General features: G+C 43.4%; 1 protein-coding gene across 7 annotated transcripts in view; it reads right to left on the reverse strand.

The window, feature by feature from the left end:
• The window catches only part of PHLDB2 (pleckstrin homology like domain family B member 2), a 172,597-nt gene that overhangs the window by 64,247 nt on the left and 84,930 nt on the right, over nt 1-23,420 (reverse strand). For all 7 annotated transcript variants that reach the window (XM_039535539.1, XM_039535588.1, XM_039535569.1 and 4 more), the window contains 2 exons: nt 16,106-16,216; nt 9,172-10,496 (listed from right to left, as the gene is read on the reverse strand). In XM_039535539.1, coding sequence (XP_039391473.1) covers nt 9,172-10,496; nt 16,106-16,154 — 1,374 coding nt within the window. In that variant the 5' untranslated portion in view covers nt 16,155-16,216. The remainder of the gene's footprint in view (nt 1-9,171; nt 10,497-16,105; nt 16,217-23,420) is intronic.

Here is a 23,420-nt window from a genome sequence, read left to right on the forward strand (position 1 = left end):
CAGCAGCCAAAGACTGAAAACTGACCAGAGTTCCAACCACTACTCTTCAGAATTTTGTGAGTTGCAAACAAACTAACAAGAAGCTTATCAGCTTCACGGTGCATCAGGCAGCAACAGTATGTGCACTGGAGCTATTCAAAGGGGAGAAAGACTCAAAAAGAGAGACTGAGATGGGGTAGAGTAGTAGAGAGACACCTTCTCCTCCCCATCGCAGATCCAGGAGCTTATGGGAAACTGAAGACAGAACGAGCAAAGCCTTCTTTAATAGAATTCTAGGAACGTAGGGCAGGAAGGGTCCTCAAGAGGTTATCTAGACCAGCTCCCTGTGCTGAGCCAAGAACAAGTAAACCCAGATTGTCCCCTAACAGGAGTTTTTCTCACCTGTTCTTAAAAACCTCCAGTGATGGGGATTCCCCAGTTGGAAGTCTCTTCCAGAGCTTAGCTATCCTTGCAGTTAGAAAGTTTTCCTAATATCTAACCCCCTTGTTTCAGATTAAGCTTCTCAATTCTTGTCCTACCTTCAGTGGACACGGAGAACAATTGATCACCGTCCTCTTTATAACAGCTCTTAATATATCTGAAGACTTATCAAGTCCCCTGTCCTCCTCACTAATCGTTTCTCAAGAGTAAACATGCCAAGTTTTTTTGACCTTCCCTCATAGGTCAGCTTTACTAAACCTTTTATCATTTTTGTTTTTTCTCCTCTGGACTCTCTCCAGTTTGTCTGTATCTTTCACAAAGTGTGGCAGCCAGAATTAGATACCCTACTCCAAATGAGGCCTCACGAGTGCTGAGTAGAGCAGGACAATTACCCCCCTGTATTACATACAATGCTCCTGTTAATGTACCCCAAAGTTGCATTGGCCTTTTTCACACCTGCATCATATTGTTGACTTACATTGAATTTGTGACCCACTATAACCCCCAGAGCCTTTTCAGCAGTACTACCACCTAGCCAGTTATTCCCCATTTTGTAGGTGAGCATTTGATTTTTCCTTCCTAAGTGAAGTACTTTCCACTTGTATTTATTGAATTTCACCTTGTTGAATTCAGACCAATTCTCTAATTCGTCACGGTCATTTGAATTCCAATCCTGTCCTCCTAACTGCTTGCAACCACTCCCAGCTTGGTGTCACCTTCAGATTTTATAAGCATACTCTCCTCTACATTATTCAAGCAATGAATAAAAATATCGATTAGGACTGGGTAGGACTGACCCTTTGTGGACCCCATTCAATAGACTTTCCCAGTCTGACAGCAAACCTTTGATAGCCACTCTCTTAGTACGGTCTTTCAACCAGTGGTGCACCCACCTTACAGTAATTTCATCTAGACCACATTTCCCTAGCTTGCTTTCTCTTCCAGTATTAAAGAGAAGGAGATGTGGGCTGGGCCTCACATACACCCAAGGTAATAGACAAAGGTTTGGGAGATGGGGGGAAGGGGGGGGGCTTCAGAGCTAGAGCTCCAGCCCAAGTTGCAACTTCAAAACACTGTCTGACCAGAGTTTTTAGAGTGCTAGCACAAATACCACCAAATCTGTCGACCTGAGCTGGGAGGCTTACACCTCAGGTTCCAAAATGCTGTGTAGACATACCCACACACAGACTCTCAAGGTGGAGGGGGAAAAGGTTAGTTAAACAGAAGAGGGTTACATGGGGAAATTGACCAGAACAACTATGGCAGAATAAACTATTCCAGAATAGCTCTCCATGTGGACACTCTAGTCCAGAATAATCACTGCACTTTGTGGGCACACTATTTATTCCAGAATAAAGTGATTTTTATTTTGGAATAGTATGTCCACATGAGGAGCTATTTTGGAAGAGCTATTATTTATTCCATAATAGCTATTCTGGTCAATTTCCCAGTGTAGACAAACCCAGAGAGAAAGCTCTTTTTCTCTTCCAGCAGCCAGGAAAAGGGTGGGGGAATTGGAGAACAGACACTAGTTACCCAGCAAACATGAAACCCCTGAGCAGAAAGTACACTTGCCAGGAATCCTAGCAGCCTCACCCTCCCCACCTTTTTTCTTTTTTGAAAGCATTTTGAGGCAGGGGCTGAGATTTTCACCAGGATATTGCATTTTGCTCAGATTGGTGCCTTCCTTCCCTACCCAAACACACACTCTTGTATTTATTTTTCATATCACACTCTGGCTAGTACGACTCCAAAATTATTCAAGCCCTCGTATGGTTCCATATGTTGATCTCTGTGTAAAAACAGAGTAACTCAATTGAAATTGATTTCTATTCTGGCCTATAGTGCACCTTCTAATTAAATACAAGGCTGGAGAAACTAAACTACGTGCGTGTGTATGTGTATATATAAAGTTAGAGAGAGAGAGAGCAGGAAAAAATAAGTTAACTGCTTACATTTATTTAGGTCTGTTGGAAGAGATCTAAAGTAAGGTCATCCTTAACACTTCTGATCATTAAAGATTCTACAATACTATTTTGCAAAAATAGGGGTGTTACTTAAGATGGAAATTCACCAGGATACCAAAGTTAATTACATCCTGTGTATCTAAAACATCTAGTGGCTTCAACCTGATGTGTGGTATTTGTTCCTGTATTAAATGCAACTGCTCTTAAACAGCTGCCCTGTAACACCACAAAGATTGCTAAATATAAACAGTGGGAGAAATTATCTATATTTAGCCTTCAACTACCTCACAGCACTGTTTGCAAAACTTAACTAGCTAATGTTTTATACATAATGCTTCAATATCTTAAGTGATAGGTTAAATAAAGTGATTGAGATTTTCAAGCAGTATGGAAGACTGAGCCAGAGATCTTCTATAAAATTTAATTGTAAAATTAATTATAATTATTTTTAATGGGTGATATGTGGGTGAATCCCCTGTACTGCTTTCAAAGTCCTACCTATGTTTATTTCTTTTTAACTCACATGAACACATCACACATAAATATGATGATGCCACAAGCTTTCTACATTCAACCTAATTTTGTATTATTTCCTACTTACAGAATAAAGTTTGACCATGCTTAAATGTTCAGCAAACTGAGAGAAACAAGTCTCTTAAAACATGTTTTCCTCCAATTCCATATTCATATTGCTTGTTAATTCACTGCTCATTTAAATTTACATTCCCAATTTCCAGAAAGGCTGCTTGACGTATAAAAGTATGCTTTACAGATCCATTCCAAGAGATAGGCTGTGGACAATATTTTACATAATTTCAAATAGTAATTTTTAAATACATGGCTCCACCTATAGGTAAAATATTGTACTGCCTCTAAATCAGCACTAGACAGTCTCCAACAAGGGTACAAAGAGCCCTGTGGCACCTTATAGACCAGGGGTTGGCAACCTCTGGCACGCTGCTTGCCAGGGTAAGCACATCCCTCACCCGCGCCGCTTCCCACCGCCCCCATTGGCCTGGGACGGCGAACCACGGCCAGTGGGAGCCACGGTCAGCCAAACCTGCCAATGCGGCAGGTAAACAAACTGGCCCGGCTCCCTGGAGAGCCGCGTGCCAGAGGTTGCCGACCCCTGTTATAGACTAACAGATGTATTGGAGCATAAGCTTTCGTGGGTCAATACCCACTTCGTCAGACACATGTAATGGAAATTTCCAGAGGCAGGTATAAATATGCAGGCAAGAATCAGTCTAGAGATAACGAGGTTAGTTCAATCAGGGAGGATGAGGCCCTCTTCTAGCAGCTGAGGTGTGAACACCCAGGGAGGAGAAACTACTTTTGTAGTTGGCTAGCCATTCACAGTCTTTGTTTAATCCTGAGCTGATGGTGTCAAATTTGCAAATGAACTGAAGCTCAGCAGTTTCTCTTTGAAGTCTGGTCCTGAAGTTTTTTTGCTGTAGGATGGCTACCTTTAAATCTGCTATTGTGTGTCTGTTAGTCTTTAAGGTGCCACAGGACTCTTTGTTGCTTTTTACAGATCCAAACTAACACGGCTACCTCTCTGATACTTGTCCAACAAGGTTGTGACTATCTGACAGCACCTAAGTATCAACTTGCCTAGATTGTCCTTAATATCTATCCAACTTGTCTCTGGCAGTTTGTATATAATTCCTTATTACAGGCAAGTATCAGAGGGGTAGCCGTGTTAGTCTGGATCTGTAAAAGCAACAAAGAATCCTGCTGGCCATAGACTAACAGACGTTTTTTTGCATGAGCTGCGTGTTGGCCCACTGCCGGATGCCGGATGCAAGAAGTGGGGGTTCAAAGCTCATGCTGCAAAACGTCTGTTAGTCTATAAGGTGCCACAGGATTCTTTGTTGTTATTACAGGCAGTATTTCAATCAATACTGCTATTCGTTCCCCAGCTTTTCTTAGATTCAGATGATTGATTGTATTCAAACTTCAATATGTATTGGGGTTTATATTATACTCAAACATGTGAGGTTTAGCCAAGTATTTTATGAATGTTTATTTGTCTTTAAACATCCATAAACCACATTTATAAGGGGAAGATGTATTTAAAGACTTTGGCTAAGTTCAGCCAGAATTTACAATGGCTTATGATGGTAAAAATTCTGAAAAAACCTCCCCACACTCCACTCCTCCAAGATGCAAAGTCCAATCAGCCTATCTCCTCAGCAAACTTGATCAGCATAGCTCTTATGGAATTCTGGCCATAACCCTAAAGTTGTCTTCCCTGCCCTGCAGCTCATACCCATTACAGAAAATCCAGAGAGGAGGAGAAGATCAGGGACACAACCAGCCTCATGAGATACAGGGAAACAGGCTAGCACAGAAAAGTTTGATTGACACCTTCATACACCAGTTTGGATTCTGGCCCACAGATACATATATTTTTTAAAAAGAGACAAAGAACACCAAACCCTGCTCTTAAAAAGAAAATTACTTTGTCACATGGGTAACAAAATTAGAATTACATTGCTGAAGCTAAAATTATTCCAGAAATTGAAATGGACGTTTCACTGTTTGTGCTATTTGTTTACTTCGGTGTTTTACTCTCTGAGAACAGTAAAAACAGACCATTTAGTTTCATATTCAGGGACTAACAAAGGCTGCAGTTTCAACATTCTCCACCAGCCTGTGCAAGTGAAAAGCAAGCAAACACACACAAAAAGCAGTTTCAGAGATGTTTTTTAAAAAATCATAACGATAAAAAGAAAAGGAAAACAATGGTTAGTTCAAAGGAAAATGGTGGGCCAAACTACACTGACTCTTTAAAGTATTACAATGCCTGAAACACTGTTTCAAAACTGATGTTTGCATTTCCAGAATTTCTCTAAACACATTCTATCTGGCTTACCCTACCTCACATTAAAAGGTCAAATATTCGGATAAAAATTGACTCCCCCAAATCATTTATCGGTTAGCCATTCAACCTACACTTCTACTCAGCACTTTGAACCCACACATTTTTGGTTATCTATCATCTTTTCCACAGGAAACATGCTGTACAAATCTACATTCCATCAAGCAGGAAGAAGAAGGGTTAAGTTCCTTTAGCAGGTGTGCAAAATCAAGCTAAAAGTAAAGAAGTCCCAAGGAGCTGTGGGTGCTCAGCCCATTTGAAAAAATCAGGCTCTGAATGCATGGAGACCCAATGCTGATTTTTATATACAGGGTATAAAGAAATGGTATTTTTACAAATATATACTTCCTGCCAGGGCTTGGCTAACTAATTATAGTGATTGTTCAAGCTCTCAAATCCCTGAAAAATGTATTGTTCTGATTTCCAATCCTTAACTGGATAACTTCAAAAAGTAATATATAGCAGGATGTTGAAGAGAAGACTAAATCAAGAACGAGCAAATTCCTTAATGTGTAAGTCATACAACACCTAAAACAATCAATCTTTCACACATTTTAACATGCTGAGAAAACATGGGCTAATTCTCCTTTTATAGGATTCTAAGGAAGTATTGAGCTGGGAGAGACAAATGCTAAATAAAAGGAAAGATTTAGTCATCTCATCTAAAAACAGAATCAGAACATATTTTTAGATTGGCATTTTACTTTCGAGAGAACAGCAGTGCTAACTGTAGAAGCATTCCCCCCAAAATCCAGGATTTTCCTCTTAAAAATACAAAACCACTACACCATACTTGGTTTGAATTTTTCAGTGATGGAGTGCCTCCCTCTTGCAAGCTGGTAGCACTGTTCACTGGAAAGGAGTCAATGGCTCTAACATAGCAAAAATGTTAAACCAAAATTTTCCACAGTGGACACTTCAAGTCTGGCACCAAAATAAGGCACGACATTATCAGAAACACTGACAACTCATACCTAAAGCTGGTCAAAAAATGGGAGAGAATACTTATATCCAAAAAGATTTCAGCAAAAATTTGATTAAAATAGTGATTTCCCCTCTCCCTCTAACAAATACAAATGCCCCCAAGCAGCGCCGCGCGCGAGCGCCGCTCCGCTCCCCTCCTCGGGTCCCGGGCGGCTCTTCCGCGGCTCTGCCGGCGCGGCTGCCCCGCGCAGGTCCACCCAGCCCGGCGGACGGGACGACCTCATGCCTGCGCGGAGCTCGCGGGAGGAGCCGGGGGGGGAGACGGACGCCGCCCGCAGCCTGCGGCAGGGTCAGGTCCGCTCGGTCGGTGCCTGCGCCAGGCATGAGCATGGCGGACGGACAACCAGCAAATGCCGCCCCGCTTGGCGGCCCCCGCCTGCTTGGTGCGCTGGGGTCTAGAGCCGCCCCTGCCCACCTCCAAGTTGTCCATCCAACTCTATTTGCAGCACTCAAGGACTTTAATGGAAATCATAGACCCTCAATATCTCTGAAAATCTAGCTAGTTTCATTAGAAATCCAACTATGGATTTAGGTACCTTACTTTAAGCACCCAACTTCAAAAATGTTTGTTTTTTAAAATAATAATAGACTTTAACTCTGAGTATACCTATTATAGTATAATATGTTCAGTATCTCTAAATAACTAACATTGGTGAAATTAATACCTGTATACTGGTAAGAATCTCATGTAAATGACGTTGGGGCGGGGAATGGGGGGGAGGGGGAATACACAGGATTTAGGGGCAAGAATTAAACAGAATCCAGTCCTCAACCAGAGACTGCCCTCAGCTTGGCCTAGAATAAAAGGCCATGACCCTGTATACTCATTATATGAGTATTTGTGGTCGCTGGATCAGCATATTTGTGGATTCAATAGCCAACCACCACTCTTTCCTCAAATTTCCATCTGTATCCCTGAATTTTGTCATACAATGATCTGACACAGCAGAAACAAGTAAACTCTGCTGCAGATATTAGGCTTTGTCTACATACAAAAGTTGCACCCATATAACTAGATCAGTTTAACAGTGCCTTAGTTTAATTTACCTCAAAATGTGTAAGGAACTGACAAACTAAACCAAGGGTGGGCTACTTTTTGGACCGAGGGCCACATCTGGGTGGGGAAATTGCATGCAGGGCCATGAATGTAGGGCTGGGGCAGGGGGCTGGGGTGTGGGAGGGAGTGCGGGGTATGTGAGGGGGTGCGGTGTGCAGGAAGGGGCTCAGGGAAAGGGGTTGGGGTGCAGGAGGGGATGCAGAGTGCAGGAGTGGGCTCAGGGCAGGGGGTTGAGGTTTGGGCAGGGTGCAGGAGGGGGCTCAGGGAAGAGGTTGGGGTGTGGGAAGGGTGTGGGGGGCTCAGGAGGGGTGCGGCAGGGGGTTGGAGTGTAGGAGGGGGCTCAGGCCAGGGGGCTGGGGTGCAGGAGGGGGTCGAGGTGCGGGCTCCGGCCCGGCGCTACTTACCTGGAGCGTCTCCAGGGTGGCAGCAGTGCGCAGCGGGGCTAAGACAGGCTCCCTGTGGGGCTAAGACATGTCTCTGTGGCCCTTGGGAGAGTGGGGGCAGGAGGGATCTGTGCACTGCCCTCGCCTGCGGGTACCTCCCCCAAAGCTCCCATTGGCCGCGGTTCCCCATTCCCAGCCAATTGGAGCTGCGAGGGGTGGTGCCTGCAGACAAGGGCAGCACACGAATCCCTCTGCGCCCCCCCGGGGATGCAGAGACATGGTGCCGACCACTTCCGGCAGCGGTGCAGGGCCCGTGGTGTCATGGGGGTGGCAATCCCGTGGGCCAGATCCAAAGCCTGATGGGCTGGATCTGGCCCGTGGGCCGTAGTTTGCCCACCCCTGAACTAAACTGATACAGAGTCACTTTTCAACTAGTTAGGAGTGTTCACAAATGGGACTGCACCCATTTAAGAACATTAATTTCTAAACTGAGGGAATAAAATCAGTGCAACTTCTGTGTATACATAAGACCTTATATAATTCCTGCAACAAAGGGTGCATTTTACTTTCCTATAAGTGTAAAAATATTTGGGCAAAAAGGTAAATATTCTCATGGGGAAGTTTTCAAATTCTAAATGTAAATTTAAAAAAAATGTAAGATTTGATTTTTTCAAATAGTGTGTTTCTGTTATATGATTTCTCCTTTTGGGGTATTATTCAGTTTTAATTGATGGATCAGTATAACTCTAATTATTTTACCTTTAATTTTTGAAGCATTATATAATCTTAATATTTTCTTGTGCATCAAACATTTTGGACGTGCTATGGAAGAGAAATGATCCCCCTCTTACCTGGCCTTCTGATCACTAGAAAAAACCAACAAGTAGAGAAATCAATGCTTTGATGAAGATACTCAGGAGGCAAAGTCTTGACCAAGCAAGGCAAATGTGCTCACTAGACGTGGTGACATACAGCATCAGGTAATTTTGTTGTTCGATTCTTTGTTGCTTATTGAAGCATGACCCTGAAATCTTATAGTGGAGACATAGGTTTGGTTTTGGTTTTGGTTTTTTTTACCCAGTGTTTACCACAAAACAGTGCCATCAACTTGTGGGGGAAAAAATTAAAAAGAGTGTTGGATTCCTGCCGTGCAATTTGTGGGTTTTATGTACATAGATGTACATAGATATTTTGGCGGAACCCACAGATTGAACTACCATAATTTCTGTGAGTTTCCTACATTTTTTTCAGATGGTTGAATGATACCATCTGATATGTTGATGTAGCATACTATATACCCATTAACTTTAGAGACTGACATAGTAAACAAGCCACCAGCACACAAGGTCATGTATTTGAATGTCAAAATACAGCAGCAGATGTTTTGCATCTACTGTATACTCAACAGTTTGCTTTGGAAAGTTAGTTTTGCAACCATTAAACACTGGTGAAAACTAAAAGGAAAAGAAAAATTACCAGTCGTTCCATCTCCTGCTCTCTAAGCCGCTCTTCCCTTTGTCTCCTGTGATAGTCCATTAGGTCATCTCTTCCAGAAATTGAACTAATACTGTTCTTTCTCTCCCGTAAGGTAGGTGTCTGCCTGAAGCTTTCCAGGTCAGTTTCATCAAACTCCATGGAACTAGTGGAAATGTTTCTTCTGACAGAAAATGTTCTGTCAAGATCCACAGGGGAAAAAGAATTACTGGGGCTTGTCCCTGAGAGTCCAAATCTATCAAAATCATCAGAAACATGGGAGAAAGAAGATGCTAAAAGCATTTTTCTAGCTATTCGGGGGCTTGCAGGAACACTAAGAGTTGAACTAACATAAGAATTACTGTCAGACACAGAATTTGTATATGGTGACACTCCTGAGCTGCAAGACGAAAAATTAAGGTAATTATCAGCATCCAATGCACTTTGAGGTAGATCTTTTTCTCCGTGTTTTTTTCTTTTGGAATTACCAAGAGAATTTCTTGGAGGCAAACTTAATGGCATCAGCTGGCTTTCTGTCGATTTGTACAATCTGGGCAGAGAACGACTATAAACTCCCATATGACCCAGTGACCCACCAGAATACTTCCTAGTTCTTGAACCCAGAGTCTCAGTCATGGCCTCTTTATGTTTAACTGGTCTTGAATGAAGGATTAGGTGGTCTTGAATATTCATCCTCCGGCCTTGTTTTGGGCTGGAAGGCATGCTTGCGGCCCCTGAACTGCTAACAGGTGAAAGAATTATTTCACTACCTGAGCTTCCATTCCACATTGCAAGAAGAGAGCCTGAGTTCTTCTTCCCATCCAGCATTGCTGGGAAGAAGACATTGTCATACGATTTATTTTTTTGACTATATTTTGAATAGTGAAACTTATCCACATGTCCAAAGAGTTTTTCATTTTCTCTGTTGGCATGAATATTGAAGTCTGTCCTCCCCAGGCTGTACCCACTAGAGGATGGAGAAGTGAAACCCATATGCTTTACAGAGACATTTTTATCTGAAAGATAAGGGCTCTCACAAGAAAAGGGTTTACATCCTTGAATTTTGGTAGCGGAATGCATATTTTTAACACTAGATGAAGGGCTAGGTTTAGCTGGCACAGGTTGTGATAGGGTTAAATAGGAACCAGAGGAGTCCCCATTTGTTTTAAATTTAAGGCTTGATGAATATTTCTTCTGGTTGAGGCTATCCATAATATCCTGGAGATCATTTTCAAAGGAATTCATCACAGAGCTTTTCCCTAAACTAGTATTTTGTAATTCCAGCTGGTTTTGTATGTGGCTGTATTCTGCCATAATCTTACTGGAATCTGTGAGAGAGAGGAAAAAAGGGGAAAAATTAGTTTTCAGCAAATACATGAGAAAGCCTCACCCTGCAATTAGTTAAAAATAATCGTATATACTTAATCTATCATGGAAAAATAACGTTTCTAATAATTATATCTTAGAACACTTAAAAAAGGTGGGTATGTAAATTTTATAATCTCAATTTGACAGAGAAGAAAACTGAGTCAGAGAGCAGTCAAGCGATTTCCCCAGAGTTACATAGCATATCAGTGACACAGATGGGAAAAGAATCTACATCCCTTGATGCCTGTTCTGGTGACCTACCCACTAGAAATACTGACTCTAGTTTTTTTAACAGAGTTTTTAAAAGGTGTGGTTTAAAACAGGGTTTCTCAACCCATGGGTCGGGACCTAAAACTGGATCGCCAGAATGTTTCAAACAGTTGTGGGGCAGCTCCTGTGGTTCCTGTCCAACAGGGCGGGCTGGGCTCACCTCCCTGCCGTCTCGCTGGTCCCAACACCACTCAGGTTTAGCCCAGCCATTATGATGATGGGAATCCGGGTAGGCCATATTTGAGTGTCTGGCACTGCAACCCCATGAGCCAAATCACAATTTCACTCACACAAATTTGGTCCAGTTGGGGAGTGGGGCCAAACCTGAGCAGCACTGCAACCATGGAGGTTGCAATGCCCGGAGTGGAGATCCAATCCCAGCCAGCCCCACAGCACAGGGGCTACAGGAGCTACCACTGTGGGGTGAGTGCTGGGCAGGACCCAACCCTACGGGGGGCAGGATATGACTGAAACCACCCCAGGGCCTCCACTCCAGACTATTTGCTGGGTGGCGACAGGCCACAAACAATTACAAATGGGTCCTGAGCTCAAAATGGTGGAGAACAACTTGTTTAGAACACATGAGAAGGAGACACAAACTCATGAACTCAAGTCCTATCCCTATCTATCTCTCTTAGGTAGATATATAGCCCCCATCATTACAGAATCTGCGCAACTCACAATCTTTCATTTATGTATCTTCTCAAAACTCCTGTGAGGTTGGGAAGTGAAATTAATCCCATTTCACAGACAGAGAACTGAGACACAGAGAGACTAAGTGCAACCTATTAACTATGTGCTTGGTCCATAGCTCACTCAAGTCAATGAGAGTGCTTCAGTGGGCTTTGTACCAAGGTCCTATATAAATGTGGACAAATCACCCCCTTGCCTCAGTTTCTCTCACTGTAAAATGAGAATACAACCTATTTTTCAAGGGCATTATGGTTTAATTCTTTGATGTTTGTAGAACACTTGAAAGATGAAAAACTCTCTATAAGCACTATAGTCTTTAAGATGTAAAATAATATATAAAGTTTTAAGCTGTTTAAGATCCTATGTCCATAGTAGAACAATAGTTCAGAATTACACGCTATAAATACATAGTCAAACAGATCACGAGATGAAAAATCATTTTTTGTTCAGTGATGTGTCAAGATCCAAATTTCAGCCCAAGAGTTCTGAGTTTCCCCTGTTAGAAAGTAAATCTCTGGTACCTAAAGCAGTGACAGGAATGCAGTTCCTGCTCTCCTTCTGTCAGTGATAGCATCAACCACTGCCAGAGACACACACAACCCTGAGGGGGCTTGATCTCAGGCCTTTGCTGATGTAAAACAGCTCACTTAACCTTTCAAGCAACTCTTTGGCAAGCTAAATCAAGGAATTAGCTGTGTATTTGAAGTTAAGGAAGCAATTATCTTTCAGAGCAACAATGTCTTGTGGTGAGGGTACAGGACTGGTCATAGGCCTGATTTTCTGAGGTGTTGAGTACCTGCAGTTCCAACTGAAATCAATTAACTGGAAAGGGTTATCTCATCCCTATTCACCACATAGACCCAGTGCAGTCTGTTTTACTTATTGCAAAATATATTGTCTCATCTAATGGTTAAGAACATAAGAATGGCCATTCTGGGTCAGACCAATGGTTCATCTTGCCCAGTATTGTGTCTCCAATAGTGGCCAGTATCAGAGCTTCAAGGGGAGTGTACTGAATGGAGCAGTTGGAATGATCCACCCCCATTATTCCCTCCCAGCTTCTGGCAATGAGAGGTTAGAGTCGTCCCAAGCATGGGGTTACATTCCTAACCACCTTGGCTAATAGCCATTGATGGACCTATCCTCCATGAACTTATCTAGTTCTTTTTTGAACCTAGTAATACTTTTGGACATCACAATACACCATGGCAATAAGTTCCACAGGTTAACCGTGCACTGTGTGAAAAAGTACATCCTCTTGTTTGTATTAAACCTGCTGCCTATTAACTTCATTGGGTGACCCCTAGTTTTTGTATTTGGGAAAGGGTAAATAACATTTCTCTATTCACTTTTTCCACACCATTTGTGATTTTATCTATCATATCCCATCCTTAGTCGTCTCTTTTCTAAACTGAATAGCCATAATCTGTTTAGTCTCTCCTCGTATGGAAGCCATTTCATACCCTTGATCATCTTTGTTGCCCTTCTCTATACCTTTTCCAATTCTAATATATCTTTTTTGAGATGGGCAGACCAGAACTGCACACAGTATTCAAGGTATGGGTGTACCATGGATTTACATAGTGCCATGATGATATTTTCAGTCATATTTTCTATCCCTTTCCTAATGGTTCCTACCATTGTTAGCCTTTTTGACCATTGCTGCTCACTGAGCTGAAGTTTTCAGAGAACTATTTACGGTGACCCCAAGTAACAGCAAATGTAGAACCCATTATTATATATGTGTAGCTGGGATTATTTTTTCCAATGTGCATTACTTTGCATTTATCAATGCTGAATTTCATCTGCCATTTTGTTGCCAAATCAACCAGTTTTCTGAGATCCGCTTACAACTTTTCACAATCAGCTTTGGACTTAACTATCTTGAATAATTTTGTATCATCTGCAAACTTTGCCACTTCACTGTTCACTCTCTTTTTCAAATAATTTATGAATATGTTGAATAGCACAGGTACCAGTACAATTCCTTGGCGGACACCACTGTTTACCTCTCTCCATTGTGATAAATGACCATTAATTCCTACCCTTTGTTTCCTATCTTTTAACCCAGGGGTAGGCAACCTATGGCACATGTGCCAAAGGCAGCACGCAAGCTGATTTTCAGTGGCACTCACACTGCCCGGGTCCTGGCCACTGGTCCTGGAGGCTCTGCATTTTAATTTAATTTTAAATGAAGCTTCTTAAACATTTTGAAAACCTTATTTATTTTACATAAGACAATAGTTTAGTTATATATTGTAGACTTATAGAAAGAGACCTTCTAAAACCATTAAAATGTATTACTGGCATGCAAAACCTTAAATTAGAGTGAATAAATGAAGACTTGGCACACCACTTCTGAAAGGTTGCCGACCCCTGTTTTAACCAATTACTGATCTACGAGAGGACCTTCCCTGTTATGCCTGTTGAAGACACTATCTGCAGCTTCAGACCTGAACCCAAAGTCTGACTCTACATACCCTTTCATGCCTTCATGCTAGAGCATGTAGGTCCCTGGAAAGTAGACAACACCACCAACTCATTTCACAGGGTCAATCAGGATCAAATGTTGATAACTTCTGAATACTAATAATCTCGTCTGGATTTGAGCCAGCAAGTTTAGTGATGAAAGGCTTCATATCTCATTGTTGGTACTTTGAGCCAGACAGTTCCTTATAATGTGAAATTTTAGTTAGAAAACTTCAACAGGACTTGTACAAGTTTTTTTTAGTGGTGACAATCAAGTTTAAATTGACAACAAGAAATAAAAGCCATTTGTGTTCCACAGGCCTCTGTCTGGTAAAACAAAACAAAACCAGCTGAAAAAGATTAAGCACTTGCCAGAGTGGTGTTTAGAAGTTCAAATCCTGAAGACCAAAAACCTGAAAGTTATTTGTTATTGTGAGAGCTTATTCTTCATATCCACCCCTCCATTCTTAATAGTACTTAACAACCCCTCTCACCTCCCCCATTCCAAATCTCTCTCACACTTTCAATTAATCTTGCATCCAATACTAACCATTCAAAACAAGATCACGATGCAACTAGACTAAATTAGCATCAAACATTACCCTATTTTTTGCATAATTTCCACTGACGCCTATACAGAAACATGTTCAGACACAGTAATATAATTTTAGGGACTGTTTCATTACTACCCTTCAACACTGAAGGGGCACATTTAATTTCACGAAGACTAAAGCCATTTGCGAAAGAACAAGTAAACTAATGAAAATGATCACGTTTGTTCATCCGAGCAATGAAGGGTTCCTTGGACTGCAAATGTCAAAGAGCAAAACAAGCAAAAGTCAGAAATACCTCTATGCAGCCATACTTTACCTTATGTGAATTCCTCAGCACATCAGCCTCAATGAAGCAAAGCACTTAAATCAATAGGGCTTCTACACTTAGCTGAATCTAGCTGAATCTAGCTGTCTGTCCATACACCAGATCTTTGGTGGAGTTTTTTAAAGTTATTGTTTCAGTAATGACTCTCCGAATGTACCATGACTCCTTAGATACTCTTGCTGGCACTCCCTACACATGTACTCATGAAGACTAGAGGCAGGGTGTGCTTGGTAATGTGTAAGGAATTCATTCCTTCTGGAGGTCAGATAGAGCTGTAATTGCTTAACCTTCAGTGCACAGTGCAAGGATCATCTTTTAAGCCAAGTATTTGCTGGAGAGAGTTATAAAGAGGCAGCATCTTCTCTTTTCTTCCTTGTCTGGTTTCTCTGTCTAGGTGGTTAATTAGAGGGTCAGTTCTGCTACTCACTGAGGACAGACATAAAACTGAGATTTGTTCTTGTTGTGATGCACCCAGATGCTATGGCAGAGGTGGGCAAACTATGGCTCGTGGGCCACATCCGGCCCGTGGGACCATCCGGCTCAGCCCTTGAGCTCCCAGCTGAGGAGGTTAGCCCCCGGCCCCTCCCCTGCTGTCCCCCTTCCCCACAGCACGGCTACCAGACATGCTGATCTGAGCGGCATGGTAAGGGGGCCGGGGGGGGGGGGTTGGATATGGGGTTGGTGTACCAGGGGGAAGTCAGGGGGCAGGGGGTAGTTGGATGGAGCAGAGGTTCTGGATGGCAGTCAGGGGATGGGGAATAGGGTTGGGGGTTGGATAAGCCTGGGAGTCCCTGGGGGCCTGTCAGGGGGAGGGGGTGTGGATAGGGGTCAAGGGACGGGGAACAGGGGGGCTTGGATAGCAGGTGGGGTCACAGGGGGCAGTTAGGAGTGAAGGGTCCCGGGAGGAGGTGGTTAGTGGACAAGGAGCAGGGGGGTTGGATGGGTGGGAATTCTAAGGGGGGCAGTCAGGGAGCGGGAAGTGGGAGGGGTTGGATAGGGGGCGGGGGCCAGGCTGTTTGGGGAGGCACGGCCTTCCCTACCCGGCCCTCCATACAGTTTTGCAACTCCAATGTGGCCCTTGGGCCAAAAAGTTTGTCCACCCCTGTGCTATGACAATAGTCCCTCTTAGTTAGTAAAATAAATTATGAAGATAACAAGAGCAGAGAACTGACAATTTACAGAGCAAGCAAAATTATAGCATCAAAACCAATGAAGTCTCCAGTAAAGTTACAAAACATGTGCTTTGTGCATTTCATACCTGATGCAATGCTCTGGAAGGAAGAGAGGTTTCCTCTGTTTGGCATCATGTTTATTTTTCTACAGCATGGTTAAGACAAAGAGAGTTTGAATCAGCCAGGTAAATTTTGACCTGCAAGTAACAGAAGGAAAATATATTTTAATAAATACATGCTGAAACTTTTTTAAAAGGCATTTTTAAAATGCACAACTGAAATGAGCTTTTCACAATATTCTTCTGACTGACAGGAATACCACCGACATCTGGAACAGAAATGGTACAAAGATGTTTGGCATGGATATATCAAATATTTGAAACAGGGATCATCAACATTTCAGTTTATTGTTAGGCTTCTTTTGTCAATCTGAAAGTCCATGTAACTTTATGGTTTTCTCCTGTTCACACAAAAAAATCATTAACCTCTCTTTTTCCTTTAAAAGAGAGAATGTGTCTAGTTACTAAACAGGACTCCTGGGTTCTATTTGCAGCCCTGTCTGTCTTTCTTTTAGAAATCGTAAAAATTGTGAATAGTTACCTCACCAAGGCTCTTTTTGAAACATTTAATGCATGAGTCTTCATAAAACTCTGAGACAGATGGGAAAAGTGCTATAACAGTATTATCAGTATAAAAATATACTTGAACAAAATGTAATGCCAGCAGCCCTGCAATCACACAAAAACATATATCAAAACAGAGTGCACAAGCCAAGATATAGAAAATATTTTAGGAAGGACAAATTTCCAGCTCAAGCTTCTAAAGGAATTAAACCATAGGAGAACAACAAAGACTGTTTCATGTTTATTTAAAAAAAATCTCTGGATATGGCTACAGTGACCATATGTCCCATTTTGGCCAGGCCAGGCCCGTTTTTAAGCTCTATCCGGGGGGTCCTGACTTTTTTAAGAAAAATGGGCATTTCTCCCATTTGCTCTTCCCAACTGATCAGCTGATAAGAGCAAACAAACAAATACCCAGTTTACCAAAAAAGTTGGACATGCCCCCCTCCCCCCAGGGGGCGTGGAGGAACATTGAAGGAGGGTGGCAACCAAGGTGCGGGGCTCGGAGCTCGGGGAGGGGAGGTCAATCCCAGTCACTGGTGGTGCAGAGCTCGGGGGCATCATCCACTACTGCGGGCAGCAGGGGGTTCGGGGGCTCTGCCCCAGCCGTGGATGGCAGGGACACAGACCTCAGGGGAAGTCAGTCCCAGTGGCTGGTGGTGCGGCTCTTGGGGGGGATCAGCCGCTACCATGGGCGGTAGGGAGCTCAGGCACTCAGCCCCAGCCCCACCCATGGGTGGCATGGGACATGGAGCTGGGCGGGGGGGTTGTCAGCAGTGGGGGGTGGCTCTGGCTAGACCTGCAGGCAGGGGCAGGGGGCAGCTTGGGCCCAGCCGTCCTGTTTTTACTTTAGGAAATATGTTCACTCTAGATACGATTACAAAAACCCCCACAAACCCCCCAACTTTTAACATGAGATTTCCAGTGCACAATCCTTGACATTAATTAGAGATCTAAAAATAAATGAAAATCAATACGGGAAGTGTCAAGTAGCCCCTTGTGTAATAAGGAAATGATAATTAAATGTCTTTTTTTAATTAATGCAACTGTGATTACAAATAAGTGAAATAAAATCCTTTAAAATACATAAGAACATAAGAATGGCCATACTGGGTCAGAACAAAGGTCCATCTAGCCCAGTAATCTGTCTGCCAACAGTGGCCAGTGCCAGGCGCCCCAAAGGGAATGAACAGAACAAGCAATCATCAATTGATCCATCCCGTTGCTCGTTCCCAGCTTCTGGCAAACAGAGGCTGGGACACCATTTCTGCTCATTAAATGACAATATGAATGTTGATTGTTTTTAGGTTTCTCCCATTTAAAAAAAGAAAGGGGGAGGGGATTTGCAGGAGACAAGCAAAGAATAGACACAGCTGTGTAACCTTCTCTATAGACAGGCAACCTGTCCAATTTTAATAGTCACAAAATATGGTGTCTCAGTTGTCTTTGTACAGAATTTGCTTGTCATGCTTTTGTACATTATTTTCCTGGCAGTGAAGCACAGCAAGCTGTCCACAGTCTTCCACAGAGAGCCTTTGTCTTCTCCTACTTTCTATCATGTTGCCCCATACACTTGGAATATTCTCTCCCTTCTTATACACCCAGTCCCCTTCCCTCTCCTCTGTCATAGCCCCTTTTCTAAAACTCATTCCTGTGCTGACCCCACTGATGATGCTTTTTCTTTAGTGAACCACCTTCTGCGGGTGGAGAGTATTTGCCTATTTGCCCCGTCATAGATCTCTCACTGTGCTGAGGAGGGAGCTGCCATCCTGGTGTTTTCTTAAAACACTACCAGCTTTCTTGCTTCAGGGATCAAGTGATGGGAAGAGATAGCCTTGTACCCCCGTAAATGAGTGTCCTCCCAAGTCTTCCAGAAAGCACTTAAGCCTGGGTTTAAAACTTAATACATTAGTTTAGTGTTATTGTGCCACTGAGAGTTTATTGTCAAGTTCACCCCTCTGTGACCTCTCCAGGGGTTCTTAAAGGAATAGAAAGGATCTTTCTCCATTGCCTCTATCTCCCAGTTCCCCCAGCAACCCCCTTCCATTAACTGCCCTTATTCAAAGTGTCCATGTTGCAGACGCTCTTCTTCCATCAGGAAAAGGGTTGACCTTGCGACATCTGCACCCAATCAATCTTTCAGTCCCTCTAGGGGCTAACAGAGCATCATGTGCAGTGCTCCCAAGCCCCTACCAACTGCCTGAGAACAAAGCAAAAGGCTAAGCATTCAGTCCCATACTCCATGGCAACATGTAATCACTGTTGATTTTTAGCTAGCTAATTTTCTAGTTAAGCAATAGGGTCAATTTTTAACTATTACTAAAACATACTGTAAGCCAATTAGTCTCCATACAGTCACATCCTTACTAGTGCAAGAACTTTCCCTGCTGCTGCTCCTACAGCCTTCAGTATCACTCTCCATTTCTTTAAGCATCTCAGCCGGAAAACTCCTTAACACTTGCCTCCACTTTTAAATCCTATTTAGCTCTGTAATTGCATTAATATCTCGGGGCACTGTTTCTAGGAAAGGCGGTATTAACAAAACTTTATTCCACTGTAAATATATTTGCTGTAAAGAAACAAGTTCTCTCAGCATATTTAAGCTAACCATATTTTAAGAGCCTGTGGTAAGGGCAAATAGTCCTTTCTTTTCCAATGGCCATACAAATTACAAGCCAAGGAGAACTGGCAGTGATGGAAAGCTCAAAAAACTCACATATGGTGCACATCTGATGGCCACACAACAGTGAAAGCAATAGGTGTTTTAACTTCCCAGTACGTGTTCAATTTCTGATTAAAGAGCAGAATCACATACATTTATGACAATATTTTCCCACCCAAAAATGTAATTTATATTTATGAATCAGTAAAAGGAAAAGATGGAAAGCTTTAGTGAAGTAGGGGACGGAAGCACTATGGTTGGGGAGGAGGGAGGGTTAAGAAAGATTTTAAGTCACAACTGCTTATACGTTCTAAAATATCTCTAGTGCAGAATTTAAAAGGTAAACTGAAAAGGAAAAAAACCATAATTGAGCTTGTTCCTATTTTAGTTGCTTTGTGATATAGGAAATCAGCTAATAAGGCTTTTGTTAAAAACAAAGAAAAATCTGCTTGTTTTTATATTGGAAGTTCAAGTCTTATCTCCCATGAAGACTCTATGGCAACCTTGTAACCAATAAAATTTTTATATGACAAGAGATTGAACACTGAACAACCAAGAGGGAAAGTGTTTTCAACTGTTTGAATGAAACAACTGAAAACACTTTTTGTTTGTTTTTGTGACTACCTAATTTATTTCCATTGCCTAATAAATATGCAAGAGAAAGAATGTAATGTCTTTGTTAAAAATTACATATCACACTATCTCAATTCAAGTTTGAGAGTTCTCAAAACACATCTGTGTTATGACCTCCCTCAAGAAGACCTCTAACAAAATCAGATAACCCAACCTTGACATTTCTGCTGTTTCTAATGTGAAAGCACAAACTAGAAAAATTAAAAACAAAACACTTCAGGCCTTCTTAATAAAAAAGTAAAGCACAATTGTAAAAAATATTTTGCATGTCGCCTTTAAAGATTTCATTGTGTTTAATGTTTGTATAAAAATTACAATGGAGAATAAAATAAAAATTAACTTTTTAGAGATAGGACTAGTGTGTGTGTGTGTGTGTATATATATATCACCTGATTAAACCTGTCTTTTTCAAACCTGCTTTAAGTTACAAATCAGTAATGCTGCAAAATATAAACTTCTGGGAAAATAAACAAATGAATAGGTCAAGAAGCATGATTTATTGCATCCAGCCATCCACACATACTCAGATTAGTTATTTATGGCCTGATCCGACTTCCATATAAGTCAATGGGAGTCCAACTCCATTAATGAGCATACGGTGCATTCTGCCTTGTCTGTTAGGAAACAAAGTGATTTCATCTGGGATTTGCAAAGTCATCTGAACTGCACAGAATTAGCATTAGGACTGAACTCTCATCTTTACATTGCCCAGGCCAAACTTTTAAGTTTTGTTTTATTAACAATCATAAAACATGATTCATTTTGCAAACAGGCTTTTACTCTAACAAAACAGTCCAGTTATAATTAGGGTGACCAGATGTCATGATTTTATAGGGACAGTCCCGATACTTGGGGCTTTGTCTTATATAAGTGCCTATTACCACCATCCCCATCCCAATTTTTCACCCTTGTTATCTGGTCACCCTAGTTATAATACAAGTATTACTTCACATTTAAAAACCTCTCATTTTTGAAGAATGGAGTTCACATCTAGTTTATAAATTGTATACCAATATTCCTGCACACCAATTCCACCATTCCACAGAAATGGCTTTATCCACCTTCAGTTTACAAAACACACAGATTTGGGATGGTGTCCTCTCTCCATATGTGCTGTTGTTCCTCTCATTTACCATTGACTGTTTAGCCTTGGAGAAGCTTGTCATGGCTATGGAACAGTCTGCTTTTCCAGAGAGTGGAAAGTTTAGTCTTTTATTAACAAACGAATCACAAAGACAAGTCCAAATAAATCTGACAGGGATACCGGATATGTTAGATCAGGGGTGGGCAAACTTTTTGGCCTGAGGGCCGCATCGGGTTTCGTAAATTGTATGGAGGGCCAGTTAGGGGAGGGGATTGTGGCCCGGCCCCCACCTATCTGCCCCCGGGACTCCTGCCCCATCCAACCCCCCTTCCCTGATGGCCCCCCCGGGACCTCCGCCCCATCCACACACCCCCACTCCCTGTTCCCTGACGGCCCCAGGACCCCTGCCACCCCATCCAACCCCTCCTCTCATTCCTAACAGCCCCCCCACCCCATCCAACCACCCCGGCCCCATCCAACAACCCTTGTCCCTTGTCTGCTCCCAGAACCCCTGCCCCTGACTGCCCCTGCCACCCCATCCATCCCCCCCTCCTTCCTGCCTGCCCCCATTCAACCCTCTGTTCCCCCCAGACCCTATCCACACCCCCGCCCCCTGACCACCACCCCGAACTCCCCTGCCCTCTATCCAACCCCCCCTGCTCCCTGCCCCCTTACCACGCTGCCTGGAGCACTGGTGGCTGGCGGCGCTACAGCCGCACCGCCCGGCTGGAGCCGGGCCTCACCGCCGCTGCCACCATGCAGCACAGAGACCAGGTCAGGCCAGGGTCTGCAGCTGCGCTGCCCCAGGAGCTCACAGCCCCACCACCCAGGCGGCGGGGCGAGCTGAGGCTGTGGGGGAGGGGGAGCAGCAGGGGAGGGGCCAGGGGCTAGACTCCTGGGCCAGGAGCTTGGGGGCTGGGCAGGACAGTCCCACAGGCCGGCTGTGGCCTGTGGGCTGGGCCGTAGTTTGCCCACCTCTGCGTTAGATGCACATTTACTAAGAAGTAATCTTATGAAACAAAGCCCTCAGACTTGACTATCTACACTAAGACTTTGCTGAACTCAATGACTTTCTCACAAAATATAGTGACTCTCTGGAAAAGACAGGTACCCCACTTCTTCTCATCCAAGTGCTCCGTGTAGTTTGAAAGCATGTCTCTTTTTCAAGCAGAAGATGGTCCAATAAAAGACATTACCTTACCTACCTTGTCTCTCTCAAGATTCCAGACCAGCTTACACTAAAACCATGGTCTGCTGTAAGCAAAGACAAAAACTTTAGCTTTTCTATCCCTGCCTTCTAAGACAGCCACACGTCATCACTGGAGTTCAACGTGTTCTTACATGTATGGGTTTCTGAATTATTAGACCCATCTCATGGAGCAGACTCTGATTCAGGGTGACAAAGAAGAACTTTCCTGTCCTATAAACATGAAGGATAACTCAGCTAGAAATCTGGCTACATCTTGAGCAGAGAATATAACTGTCTTGGTTGCAGGGCTTGTTGTAGCTCTTGCTCTCTCTCTGTCTCCATGCACCCTCTCAGGTGTCAGGCTTCAAGCCTTCATATCTCATAGGTAGAATTCCACAGTCCTCCCACTCTAAGACTGGGCCCTGGTCTACGGCACCGTGTATCAATTGTGCTTTCCCAGACGGTCCAGCTGGATCTGTACATCTGTGATTTTCCCTTTGGGACTCAGAATCATAGGACTGGAAGGGACCTTATGATGGGGCAGCTGTCCCTCACTGGGATATAAGGGCTTAAAGCAAAAGGAGGGGGAGGAGCGGCTGTGCGGGATGCAGCCAATAAGGAAAAGGCTTTTGGTGCCAGCCAATTAGAGGAAAGTTTATTGGAGGAGCCAATCAGGGTCAGGCTGGCCCATATAAGAAGGAGCTGCTGAGCAAAGCAGGGGCAGTCATTCCCTGAGTTTGAGGGAGGAGGGCTGGAGCACCAGGCATAGAGCCATGCTGGGCAAGGTCAGCAGAGTATGAGAAAGCTTCAGGCTGGTGGCTGACAAACTGAGGCCCTGACACAAGAGCAGAGGAGGTGCTCAGGCTGCGAGAGAAGTGGCCCAGGAAAGAGATGGCAGAGTTGGAGAAGGGACAGTAAGTGGCTGCCCAATATAGGGTCCCTGGGTTGGGGCCCTGAGTAGTAGTTGGGCCCAGGCTCCCCCACCTCCCCCTTACCCCCATTGGCCACTGAGGGAAGTGGTCTGTGCACAGACTGCTGTCTGCCACTGAGACGAGTGGCTAGAACCTAGACTGCAGTTTACCACTGAGGCAAGTGGTTGGACTGAGGACTGTCAGTCCCATGGATGTGGGGAAAGAACTGAGTGGGGAACAGCTGGAGGACTGTCTCCAGAAGAGGATGATGTGGTCCGGGGAGCGACGCAGGTCCTGGA

The sequence above is a fragment of the Mauremys reevesii genome, linkage group 1 (genome assembly GCF_016161935.1).
Source record: "Mauremys reevesii isolate NIE-2019 linkage group 1, ASM1616193v1, whole genome shotgun sequence".
Taxonomy (NCBI): domain Eukaryota; kingdom Metazoa; phylum Chordata; order Testudines; family Geoemydidae; genus Mauremys; species Mauremys reevesii.